This window comes from Meles meles, chromosome 9, assembly GCF_922984935.1.
Source record: "Meles meles chromosome 9, mMelMel3.1 paternal haplotype, whole genome shotgun sequence".
In the NCBI taxonomy this organism is placed as follows: Eukaryota; Metazoa; Chordata; class Mammalia; order Carnivora; family Mustelidae; genus Meles; species Meles meles.
In genome coordinates, this window is record NC_060074.1 from 56440850 (window position 1) to 56454779 (window position 13930).

The 13930-nt window shown below is 37.4% G+C and overlaps 1 protein-coding gene across 8 annotated transcripts in view; it reads left to right on the plus strand.

Annotated features, from left to right (window-relative positions):
• PKP4 (plakophilin 4) overlaps positions 1-13930 on the plus strand; it is a 240409-nt gene that overhangs the window by 123224 nt on the left and 103255 nt on the right. For all 8 annotated transcript variants that reach the window (XM_046018367.1, XM_046018372.1, XM_046018369.1 and 5 more), the window contains one exon: positions 12840-12952. In XM_046018367.1, coding sequence (XP_045874323.1) covers positions 12840-12952 — 113 coding nt within the window. The remainder of the gene's footprint in view (positions 1-12839; positions 12953-13930) is intronic.

A 13930-nucleotide genomic window follows, 5' to 3' on the forward strand; every position in this document is an offset into this window, starting at 1 on the left:
AAATTTGTTTATATGAGGTTTTAAATGTCTGTTGTTTATTATAAATATTACTTCTCTCATTTCTGGTCATTTGACTTTATTTGCACGATTTTTTGGCATATGAAGTTTTATTTTTATGAAGTTAAATATTCCTATCTTACCCCATATGATTTTGGGGTTGCTTGTCTTCTTATGGAGGTTTCTGTCATCCCAAGATTATAAACATATTCTTGTAGTTTATCTTTACATAATTGGGGTTTTTCTACATTGATTATAGGACATGTGTGGTGTGTGTATATGTATGTGCACAAGCAGTTTGAGATAGTAATCTAATTTTGTTTTCTCTAATTATACCAGCAGTTCTTTTCTCATTGAATGAAATTCTACCTTTGTCATAATTAGGAAGTTCCCATATATACTAGCATCTGGCTCTTTAATTCTTATTGCATTTCAGGACTTTATTTGATTTGGGAAGAAAGTTTTGAAACAGGAAAATCTATTACAGTTCTAAATATAACCTTCAGGAATAGAAAATGAGACAACCTCAATTTTTTCAGCTACCTGTAATAGAAGGAGCAAGAATATAGAATTCCATTCCTGTTCTTCACTCATTAATTATGTAACCTTGAGCAAGTCATTTATTTTGCCTCTCCCACCATCAGATTGCTCAACTCAGTACTGTTCTGTACTTCTGTAAGGATTAGAGAAAATGTATGTAACGTGCCTGACCCACAGTTGACATTCATTCAGTGGTACCTAGTATTATTATTAGTGCTATGACTTAACAAGAAATAGGAAGTAAGAGGTTTAGTATCAAATTGTACCTGTTTGAAACAAAAGCAGATGTATTTCTTCATAAGTGTATATTATATACAAGAGAAAAAAATTCTAATTGTGGTAATTTAATGATTCTTTCAGATAAATATATTAATCTGAACAATAAGAATAACATATTCAAATCTGGCCTTTTTTTTCCCCTAAAAACATGTCTCTCTTTTATCTTTTTTCCTAATGAGAGCCATATAGACCTAACACAAGTAGAAAAGCAACAGCATGTAACTTTGCTTTTTAGGTAAGTGGGGGAAATACAGCTATTAAATAAGGGTAACAAAGAGTAAATGAAAATTGCTTTTATATAGTAACCAGTGGAAGGAGCAGGGTATCAGAGAATAAAGCAGAAGAGGCAGAGAAGGAGAGACCTTGAGTGTAGAATGACAAAGGGCACACTGCGAACCTGAAGACTGCAGTGGGCATGAGTCTCGACCTTTAACTAGACATGCCCCAGTTCTATCCTAAGGCTTTAGCGCTCTTTGTAGGTTAGATATATCCTATGGCTATCAATAATGTATTGATTTTTTTAACCTGATTTCTCACAAATCCCAGGACACGTTCTAGAAGTTTAGAAAGGCAAGATAATGTTATAGAGCCATACAGATAAAATGTAAAATTAAAAAGTTCATAAGACAAAAATAAGTTCAACACCTCTTATACCTCTTGAGCCAGATAACAGGCCTTTACAGTGAACCATTTAATTGGCTGGGCCCAACCATTAAATGTACATTCTAATTCTACTAATTCCCCACACACTTTAGCCACAAAATATCTGCAAAACTTAAAGAACAGCTACACTAAGCTTAGTAATTAAAAAAGTATCATCATAAGAAAAGATCTACCTGTGCTGGTTAGTATTTGTTTCCTTTTCCCGTTACATTTCATTAAGTTAATAACCAAATCTTAAATTAATCATTTTTTAAATTAGCCTTATTCTCTAGTGCTACTTATTAGACCTACCAAAGAAAGGAAGATTTAATTTAGCCTTGGTTTCTTTTACCATTTTTATGGGTTTTGCTGTGCTTGCTATAACCAGTCCACATGGAGGAAGTGGAAAATTGCTCATTTATTTTTCTCAGTTTTCTGTTTCAGCAAGTAATGATTTATTTGCATTATTATCATCTACTGTGCAGTCAATTAACTCTCAAATAAGCATCTAACATTACGTGATATGCCTCATTGATCTTACTAATTTTGAAATATGTATGTACTATAAAACCAGATAAATTGTTAATGTTGTCATTATTATTTTTCATAATTTCTTAATGAACTTTGAAGTAATTGCTAATAAAATTTTCAAGATATTACATTTTAAAGAAAAATTTCCTTGTGTTTTGACATTAATTCTACCAAATAACTTATCTTGTTGGAAGAATGACAACAGCAGTTATTGTCACCTGCAACTGACACTGGCTTTAGGTATCCATTTTCCATGTTGTCACCCTTCCTCAATATTTATTTTAGTGCTAGGATTCCTCCAAGTATACATAATTTTAAGCAGCAGTAAAACCTCAACTAATAAAAGACAACTAGAATTATATTTACATGTACACACACACATATATATTCTGCTTTTTAGGAGAGAAAATAAATGGAAATAAAACAAGGCATTGCTAGTTCAACAACTTAAAATGTTGGTCACTTGGGGGGCAGGTTTTCAAAAATGGTGTGCCACCCCTGGGAAACTCCTCATTTTCTCTGAGCCAGGGTATGAAGCCCAAGAGATCAGAGAATTCAACAGGTAGAAGTAGATATAAGCAGTTGTGGGGTGGGGAGAGGTAAGCAGTGGCATGAGATAAGTCATATTAATGGCAATAGATCACAGTGTCACTGAAATTATGTGTACATTATTTATTTTAAAAAAATAAAACCTTAATTTGCCCATGTTACCATGAATAATAGGAAATTCCTGATAGAGCTAACTTGTTGGGACACCTGGGTGGCTCAGTCAGTTAAGCATCTGCCTTCCACTCAGGTCGTGACCCCGGCATCCTGGGCTCCTTGCTCAGCAGGGAGCCTGCTTCTCCCTCTGCCTACTGCTTCCCCTGCTTGTGCTCGCTCTCATTCTCTCTTTCTCCCTCTGGCAAATAAATAAATAAAATCTTGAAAAAAAAAATAATTTGTTAAAAGAGCAGTCTACAAAATTATGGGAAACCCAGGTTCTAGTCCCAGCTCTGCCCCCACGTAGCCCTATGACTTTGAATAAAAGTAGAACATTATTTTGTACCATTAATTACCTGCATTGTAAGGATATGATTATTATCATATCCAAAATGCTTTAAGAGCCTAAAATAGGATCAGCCGTAATATATTATGCCTATCTCTGGTATAAATGCTCGGGAATCAGTTAGTTTAAAAATTTATGCAATCAATTATAAATATAAATAAAATGTGCTATATAAAATTCACCCTGAATGAATTAGTAGGGTTTTCTTGTTTTGCTTTTGCAGGGAGCTGGAAGAATACTAAGACAATGAAATGGATTCCACTCTTCTTGAAGGAGAATCCAGCTTGGTATTGAGCACATGTATTGGCAAGCACTTTGCCCAAAGGCTAGATAAAAGGGTGTAGACATTCATGGGAGGGTAATACTTCAGGGTTATAGAAAAACATGAGAAAAAGCTTTGAGTGGTAGGTATAGAAAATCGTAAATAGTTCAGTCTAGGTGCATGAGGGAGAGTGACAGCAAACCAAGAAAAAGTATTTGTTTGAGGTAAGGAGTGGAAGGGTACACCACCTTGGGTCTTAAAATACAGCTGACTTGACTTCATAAGTTATATTATGGGCGGGGTAGGAAGGTTATGGTGCACAATAGTTAACACTATGGAATTAGGAGTCAGGGTCATTTGATTTCACCTGATTTTGAATGACCTGAGGCAAGTCAGCCCTCCATGGAATGAGGGTAACCCTGACTACTTTGCTGGCTAAATGGGAAGTTAACCAAGTAGTGCATTTAGCAGAGATCCTGGAGCCCAGACAGCTCTCAGTATAGAATAGAGATTATTGGTGATTGGATTTGTGCTTTCAACAGATATAGCCAGAAAAAATGTGAGAAACAGAGGCAAAGCCTTTTACCACCATGGTGGGTGAAGACAAGAGAGAAGAATTACTGCAATAGTCCAAGGTTAATGGGAGCCTGAATTAGGAATGGCAGGAATGGTGGGGAAGGGAATGGATTCAACCCATGTTAGAGAGGGAGAGTCACACGATTTAGGAAAACATTTACCTTGAGAAGCAGGGGGAGTAAAAAAAAAAAGGAAGGAAATAGTGGAAAAAACTTGTGGTTTGAGCCTGTGTGAGAAGAGAAGGCTGTTCCATTAGCACACTGGTCCTTGACGTTCTGCTTGCATGAGATCTCCTGGAAGACTTGTCCAAGCACAGGTGGCTGGACCCTACCCCTTCTGATTCAAAGAAGCTTCCAGGTAGTGTTGATGCTAATGCTGCTGGTTCAGGGCACACACTTGGAGAGTCACTGCAGTAGAGCAAGAGCACAGGAGGCAGGAGAGGTACCGCAGAGTGGAGGACATCTTCAGGTACAGCCACTTAGCCAAACATTGAACCTGACCAGAGATCGTGAACTTGTGGGTCACCAGTGTGTATGGACCTGTGTGATGGTCAGATTGCCAGGGGAGAGATTGAAGAACCAACAGCAATGAGTTAGCATTAAGGCGATACTTTTTTTAAAGCCATCAGTGGTGCTATAAAAAATGCTCAGACTTCACCTCTTTACCTCGATGTTCTCATCTGCACCTGGTTCTAGGCAGAAAGCTTTCCTTGCAGGTTTTAATGTAAACCTCTCTTCCTTTATTTTGACTTCTGATAAAGGAGCTTTGGTGACAGTGTTACAGATATGAACCTGAGCTTTAGAATAAACATTTAGAGCATCTGGTAAACTTCGCTGTTCTCTGCTTCATTAGAACTGAAGGATAAGAGGGGCACCTGGGTGGCCCAGTCATTACTTGTCTGCCTTCAGCTCAGGTCATGATCCCAGGATCTAGGGATCGAGCCCTGCTTCAGACTCTCTGCTCAGTGGGAAGCCTGCTTCCCCCCTCTCCTACTCCCCCTGCTTGTGTTCCCTTTCTCTCTGTGTCTCTGTCAAATAAATAAACAAAATCTAAAAAAAAAAAAAAAAAAAAAAAAAATTCAGGATAAGGTATCAAAGCTAGAACCTAGTATAATCTTGTGTGGTTTGGTAGGATAAAACAATAAAGATTTTATTGTTGCTCATCCTTATTGGAATGTTAGCTAGTATAACTAAAAAATCAGACAGTAATTTATTATCTTGTATTTTTCTTTTATCTTAAACAAGATCTAAATGTAAGAGCAATGGGCATAGTATAGGCCATAGTCCAGCAGAGGTGTGCTAATCAGATGTACCCTTCATATCTTCAGAGTGGGATGAGGTAAGCAGTTTCCATTTGAAGGTTAACCCTTTGTGGTACCCTGCCTTTTGTGAATATTCTGTCTAAACAAAAGTAATTAAAATTTTGTTTCCTAGTGTATAAAATATATAACTTCAACCATCCCTAATTACAATAAATGAGCTTTATTTTTCAGTATTGCCTAAGTTGTGTTCTGCAAGACAGTATTGTTTTCTTGAGATGTTAATAGTTGTTCTTTGCAGATGAAAGTGTGCTTAGTAAGCTGATTTCCTATTGATAGAACTTCTCAGAACTTTTAATATCCTAGTGTTGCCATGAATCTCCAAGATTTGGAATTTTCTGGGCAGCATTTCCCAAACCGTGTTGACCTGGAAACCCCTTCCTTTCAGGGCATATTTTATGGGACACCAATGTTCTCAGAGCACAGTTAGAGAAAGGCAGTGTTAGTTGTTTAAGTCTTTTTAATTTTGAATTTCCTTTTAACAAAGGGAACTAGCCAGTACAAGAGAGATGGACATGATATGCCTAGCGTTTCTACAATTAATTATGTACAAATTAAAGACTGCCAAGTAGACCTTCTGATGATTTGTCAGTTATTAAAATGTGATAGAAAGTCAGGACATTTAATCTCTTCTACATTACTGACTGGTTATTTGGAGGCTGAGAAGTTCAAGGACTCTTTGAAAATGTGGTTTCTTTGTTTTTGTACCAGCCTAAATTAAAGAACAGTGCTTATTTGCTCTTAAATAATCATTTTTAAAATAGTTCCCTAGACCTGGCTCAAGACCCTCAAAGATATGATCATGACCATAATTTACTCATATTTTGAACATGAGAAAGAAAAAAAATGCTATAGTATATCCTAAGAGCAGGACCTATCAGCACAAACCTATATACTTAAAAAAATCTAACATTTTGTTTGGTGATAATCTCTTAGTGATACAAAACTTTTTTTCCCCCCCCAGCATACTAGGGCAAGAAAGTAAATTACTTTTTGGAAGATTTTTGAGCAAAAGTGATTGAAATAAAAATGCTTTCTTCTTTGACCACTGATTGCACCATATAATGATCATGTCTGTTTTCAAACCAGTACTCAGTATTTCCTGCTGAGATTTATAGTCATAGAAAGGCATGTTGACCCGTGGTGTGTGGTACATGTTCTGCTGTGTGAAATGATTTTTAGCACACAGATGAAGCCCTTTAAAAATTATCACATATTTTAATTTATATTAAGAAAATTATAAAAAGCTTTGGAAACCGGAATTTTAATTATTTTAATACCTGAGACACTGCATTTTCAAAACGAGTCAATTTAAAGAAAAATATTTGGCAAAAGATAGTATAGGTCAAAGGGGAGGGAAGCAGAGATTGAGGAGTCCTGAGATCAAGAAGATGCTTTCTTAAATCTTTTTTTTTTTTTAAGATTTATTTTTTTTGACAGATAGAGGATGCTTTCTGATGAGAAAGATTTGAGCCTTAAACTGAGAGGAAACACTGAAGAGTCAGGAAAAAGAAGCAAAATCCTGGAGGAGGCCAGAGGGTGTGGAAAGGCTAGCTGTAGACAGGAAGGGACCACTCCCTCCACTGTGTCTGGAAGAAAATTGAAGATTAGTTGAACGTGGAAACAGGAAGGAAGTTGGGGTATCATCGCTCATGGCCTGCTGTGATACCCACTGCTCGCTCTCAATTGTCATTATCACGGCAATAATAACTATTATATCTACTCCTGAAGCAGTAAATCGGAATAATTAGAAGAAAATAGATAATAGTGATGCAAGTGAGCAACCGTAGTTAGACTGCATGAGCCTCAAAGCACAATGAGCTTTTGCACGTATTTGGAAGAATAATGGTTTTTATCAATGAAGGAAAAAAGCACAACCTACTAATATCAGGAATGTAAGAAGAAATGTTATTCCAGGTCTTAACTGGCATGACGACAATGAGAAATATTATAAACAACTTTATGCTAAGAAGTAGAGATAGTGAGGAGCCAGGACTTTGGGGTACTTCAGGTCTGGGCTGTGAAGAATGTATAGTCTTCACCAGAGAGCATGGCGCAGATACAGCGCTATTTTCAGGAAAGAGCCATATTTCACTTAAAAACCTGTCGAGGCTTCTTAGTAACCCAGTGATGGGGAATATTCTGAGCAAATAATGAAGAGTTTATAAGGAGAGAATTTGCAAACTGGAATGAGGCTTCCAGAAGGCACAGTTGGAAAGAGTCAGGAGATAACGTCACTGCTGGCCATTAGGACATACGAAGGGTAAGACAGAGACTAGGAGGCCAAGGAAAGTAAGGTATGCCCTGTTTTCAGTGCTAGGAGCAGAGTACTTGAAGCTAAGGTGGAGTTCTTCCTGCTTATTAAAGAAGGTGAGAGGGGAAGTACATAATGCTAAAAGCTTCCTGGAGCTTCTGGAAACCAGAAGAAGTAGACAATAGCCTCGTGACTAGATATGCAGGGTCCATAGTGCTTGTTTGAAAAGAACCCTGAATTACCAATGCAAGGCCTCATTTAGGACTGAGGTAGGTGCCTGGGAGTTTGAGTAAAGAAAGGTAAACCTAAATAAGAGAGGAAGATAGAAATTCCACTGCCAATGAGCAGTTGGAACAGGTCACTACATATGATAAAGAACTAACTAGAATTCTCAGAAATGGAAAATATGGAAATGGAAAACAAGGAGAATCGATGAGATAAAACCTTAGCAGAGCACATAGAGAAGTACTGAGTTGAAAGTAATACTGAGAAACTTCCCCGAAATATAGCTCAGAGAAACTAGGAGAAAATATGAAAAATCTGGTAAGATTCTCATTTCTGACATACCCTAGCCAGTCCTTTCCCTGAAGGAAACTAAGTATGCTGAGCAAAATCTTTTGCATTGTTGTTGTTATTTTTTTTTAAAGCAGAGCTAAGCTGGAAAGAAAGTATTCACAGAAACCAAAACTGAAATGAGAGTGGGAATCTTTAACTAAGTAAGCAATAAGTAAACCTGGCTTTCACCTTGAAGGTACCTGCCAAACCTAGGTTATCTTGAGAAGGCCGTTTGACAGCTACATCCTACTTAGGAGGGCTTCCCAAGGTGGGGAATCTTAGCAGGAAATCCCTTACCCAAAGCTAAAATTTTACAAAACTACATTAGTGTAAGGGTAATAAGAAACCTGCCCCATAGAGGAAGACAAGCCTGGGTGCTAGAAGTAGGGAACATTCTCATACATGCGAGAATTTGATACCTATGATTTACAAAAATCTAAGTGGCCAGTAAACATATGAAAAGATGTCAGTTATCGGGGAGATAAAAATTTTTAAAAATGCATGGTAGCTTCCCATGTTTATCAGATTTACCATAAAGGGAAGTGGGGGGGTGGGTACCTGGGTGGCTCAGTAGGTTAAGCCTCTGCTTTCCGCTAGGGTCGTGGTCTCAGGGTGCTGGGATCGAGCCCCACATGGGGAATCTCTGCTCAGCAGGGAGCCTGCTTCCCCCCCCCCTCTCTCTGCCTGCCTCTCTCCTACTTGTGATCTCTGGCTGTCAAATAAATAAATAAAATCTTAAATTAAAAAAAAAAAGGAAGTGGGTATTTAAGCCCTCAAACACAAATTGACGTCCAGGATAATGTGGAGAAACAAACTCTGTCCTCTACTGCTGACTGGAATATAAATTGGTACAAATACTTGAGAAAATAGTTGTGATGGTCATCATCCCATAAAGATATGCATTACCTTCAGCCCAGTAATTCCATTTCTAGGTTTCTGCTATGGAAAAGTCAGGCACACGTGCACAAGTACAAGGATGCTTATGTGGCAGCAGGCTTAGAATTGCACACAATTGGAAACAACCCAAAGATTCATCATGTTGAGAACATAAATACATCGCACTCTAGCTGTGCAATAGAATACTGCTGAGCAAGGAAAATAAATGAGTTCTGTGTCTACAGATATTGATGTGGAGGAGAGGGGAAGGAAAAGCAGAATTGGGTAGAGGAAAAGTTCAAATACTCTGCAGGCTGGCCCAGCCCATGGGGAGCTCTGGAGCAATGGACCCCGCCTTTCCACCTCAGTCAGTGGCTGGCTGCAGCCTGCCCAGAGGGCATGCCCTTGAGCTAGCTCTTCTCTGCTGCTGAGGCACCCCTGAGGGCCTGAGAGCTGGGGCAGCAAGTGCTTCCCTGGGCTTCCTGCCCAGCTCTGTCCACCATACAAAGCATGAAAACGAAGCTTTGTTTTCTCCGATTCCTTTGGCTCACTGTGAGAGTTATTTATCAGTGTATTTACCTGAGAGAGATGAGGTGAACATAAAAAAAAGTTTTCAAACACATGTGAACACACTCCATTTTATAGCATATTAGTAGCCTTGACTTTCTTTCTAAGTTTGTTTATGGTCTTGTGTGCCAGAAGTTAAGAGGAAATTGTCATATGCTAAATCATTGGCAAATGCTTTTTTTTTTTTTTTTAAGATTTTATTGATTTATTTGATAGACAGAGATTGCAACTAATCAGAGAGGCAGGCAGGGAGAGAGAGGAGGAAGCAGGCTCCCTGCTGAGCAGAGAGCCCGATGTGGGGCTCCATCCCAGGACCCTGGGATCATGACCTGAGCTGAAGGCAGAGGCTTTAACCCACTGAGCCACACAGGCGCCCCTGGCAAATGTTTTTAATGTTGTTTTCGTTGTCTTCTCAAAGGAGAACAAATACAGGGTCCCCTTATAATTCAGATGCACAGTTTTGGATACTGTTTTAAAGATTAGCCTTTACAATGTAAGTTTAATAAACCACAGTGTATGGTAAAATACAAATTTTACATTTATAGGTGGTATCTCTGTGTAATCATCATAATGATTGTTAACTTTAGAAATGATTAGGTGTGTTTTTGTCTGACTGTGTAATACTATCTTCTTCATCAAGCAGTCTAAGAAGCTGGTAGAGACAGAATAGTCAAATTTTTATATCCTGCTCATCCGTCTTGGTGTGAGTCCCATATAGGTGTTCAATTTATATTTTGTGGGTGTAATATTAATGATTTTACAACAAAGCATACATATATTTTCCTTGTAAATATTCACAGGTATTAGGTAACCTTTACAAATTTCATTCCTTATATCTTCCTGATACTCTGCTTTCAGGGCTTTAATGACATCCTGCTTATGAGAAGCAGGAGTAAACAATGAGCAGAATGATTTTGATAAAAGGAGCTTGTGATGTTCAATATTCTGGGTCCGTGTCTAGTAGTGATATAATGCAGACTTTACTCAGGCTGTATGAACGTTGAAGGAATTACCCAACTTTTAAATGAAAAATGTCGGTATATCATGGGTACATAGATTCTTGTAGCAACTCGACTACTGTAAATGGTTTCTATAGGTGATTCAGTCAAGATTTCTAGTTGCAAGAAAGAGACTGACATAGCTAGTTATGCAGAAAAAGGCATTTATTAAGCAAATATTTGTGATTTCCCACATTTGTTGCAAGGGCTGGAGAACAAGCTCTGAGATTTAACTTCCAGAAACAGTGTCTAAATCTGTGGCACAAAATTGGGTAGATAAAGAAACCACCAGTGCTGCCACCAGGCATCAACATAGCAGTTTGTGGAGGTGATTTCTGCAATAGGAACTTGACTTGACACGTGTTGCAGGGCAGCAAGAAGGTGAAAGAGAAAATAAGCTTCTGATGTGTTTTCTGTGTCTTCTGATGTCAGAGTTTTAGTTTTAGTGCCTGAGTCACAGTCTGACATCTTGGCAGAGCCAAAGTCACTGTATCTCTGCTTCTGAGGGAAGGAATTATGAGACAGTCAGCTCCAACTTCTGCCTTCAAGTGGGAAATTTCCCAACCGTTTCCTTGAAAGGATGCTCAAAAGGTCATAGACAGCCATGAACATGACAGAAATCTGCTGAAATGGAGTTTTTTTGCATGAATGAAATTTTTTTCCTGTTCTAATTTGAAATATACTTTAATCCTACCATGGTAATTTTGGGCCATCCCCAGATGAAGAAAACACAGCAGCCCTCCATCCCTAGTAGCCACTGAACTCAGAACATAAAGATAATGTGATGGTTCTGAGAATATTTTTGGATTCACAGGTGGTCCATTTTTGGCCCAGCTTGATACACGCAACCAGTCTTCTGGGGTAAGAGTAGGTAGCAAACAGCTAAGTAAAATAATTGAAAGAATGGAAGTGTGTCACAAGAAATATGATGCTGTTTAAGGGCAAAGAAAGACCCAAATGTGAGATAAGCATAAGACTCTTTGCCCTTAAAATCAATTATCTTAGCCTGATACTGAATGTTGTAAAGTTATTATCTATCTAGTCTTCTGTTGCTAAACATTATTAAGAACAGAGGTCTAGGAAATGTTAAGCAGAGATAGGAAGCGTCCCACTTTGATCATATTGTACAACATTATTGAGCCAAATATTATTCATTCAGGCCATGCCCTATATACCCACACCAGCTGGGCTCATTAAAAAAGTATTCTCAGTATCAGAAAGCAGTTAAGGAGTTCAGGGACTGTATCTTAGAAGTCATTCTAAGAATAGTTTGAAGAATTTACAAAGCCAGTGCTGTCAGTAATAGCGTGATTCTACAGGGAGCTAATACACGTCAGTTAAAATGTTTTAATTTTTTGGATGACAAACAAATATGTATATGTTGTCATAAGCAGTTTTTAAGGTAGTTTTATTTCTGATTAGTTTCTAGGTTTAGGGTTCACATACCTGGTATTTTGAACTAGCAGTCATTGTCCAATTAAACTACTTAAAGTTCGGCATTTGCCTTGAGTAGACTTGTAAGAAGATAATATGGTACGGGGAGCTTGAGGTGTTACTGAAGGTGTTATTTGTGACTTAAATCCTTTGGAGTATACTTGATTTGATCTATAGATGTTTTATAGCATAGCATTCTTCCTGTTTATTAAAAACTTGTCAAGGTAACAATGAGATAAGTACAAATAAAGCTTCTTTTCCTATGATAGAACTTACTTGCCTTCATAATGCAGCACAGAATGAATAACATCGTTTCTTTAAACAATCTTCCCAGCTTTTTAAATTCTATATTGTGGCTCCGACTTTATTTTTCCTTCACTCACACAGTGACACATGAACAATGAACATGTTATTTCATAACAATAGAAAAGTTTTATTGCTTCTATTGAAGATAAATATAGCAAGATTTTTTTCTGGAGGTTTGGAAGGATTTTTTTTCCTTAACAATTAAAAGGCTCTGTATCAAACATGATAAAGTGATTCTCATCATGGGAATTTACATGTTTTCAGTACAGTGCAGGATTTTAAAAAGTAGCTCTTGAGGCTGTAGAGCTTACATTGGTTGGTGGGCCCCTGATGCAGACACATTAAGGACTCTGCAGATCTTAACATTGAGTAGAGAGCACTGTTTGCAAACCTCAATTAGAAGAACAGACAGAAAAGCAAATAAATATCTGTGTTTCCCATCCCAAACAAAACTTAATATTCTAGTGCCTTTCAGTTTGAAAAAAACACAAATTGGTAGGTTATCTAGACCTGCAATTCCACCCAAACTATTTTATTTCACGAAGCCACACTAGATATAGTGCTATGTTATGGGCATGTTCCTGCTTCCTGTGACGTGCATTCACATATATGTCTGTCTTGGCACCTTATATGCCTTTTATTTCCTTGAATCACAGGAGCTTCAGTTTCAACGACTCACCCGAGAACTGGAAGTGGAAAGGCAGATCGTTGCCAGTCAACTAGAGAGATGTAGGCTTGGAGCAGAATCCCCCAGTATCGCCAGCACCAGGTACAGGGCCAACGGCTCTTTTTATATGCCTTCAAGTTCCATGCCTTATTAAGTTGTCCTGCATGTAGCAAATGATTCTCTTAGTTTTGTCACTGTTAACTTGCCTTTCTGAATTGGACACCAAAACTGTCAATTTATCCTAATTTGAGAAGCCTCTTGCAATATTGGTTGTCCTTCAGTCCTGTGCTTAAAGTGTTTTATATGGCATTGGTAAGTTTCTGTATGCTACTTTTAGAAGTTTGATTTCTCATATGTAGACACAGTTAATGGATGTTTTTCACAGTAATTACTAATTATTTGGCAAGGCTAATTGACTTTGAAAACCTGGTTTTGATTTTTTTTAACAAAGAAATATTTCTAAGTGATAACATTTAAGTAGCTTTTAAAAATGTCTTCAGTTGACTTTGAGTTTTGCTAGAACTCTGTAAAACTGCCATACAAAATAATTACTAGATGAAATAATTTAGTGTATTCACATAATAAATTGAAAACCAGTATATTACTGAAAAAATCCATGTTTAATCAGAATTATTGTTTTGTTTTAAATGCCTTAGAAGCTATTTTAAAACATCATTATTATAAAAAATTACTGCCATAAGCACCAAATGGTGAAATCACTGCTTATCCTATTTGTGGATTTCTTTCTTGTTAATTACATATTCTAGTAAGGCCTACCATAAAATAACTTCTGTTGCTTACATTTTTAAGCTTGGTTTCTTTATTCCTATGTAGGTATGTACCAACAGTAACTTGTCTCTTAGTTATTTCTAACATCATTATTGTTCTACTTGTCAGTATCATCTATTATTCTTAGCCAAGAAAACCTTCTTAGTGAATAGAGTGCTGTTGTAGTTCCTCTGTTCTGTCTAATTCTATTGCTATAGATCTAAGAATATTAGGCTGATAAGTTGTGTTCTCATGAATTTTTTTCATCTCTGACCCTTAAGAGTGTGCATATTGGTATGTTTAGTAAGGCAT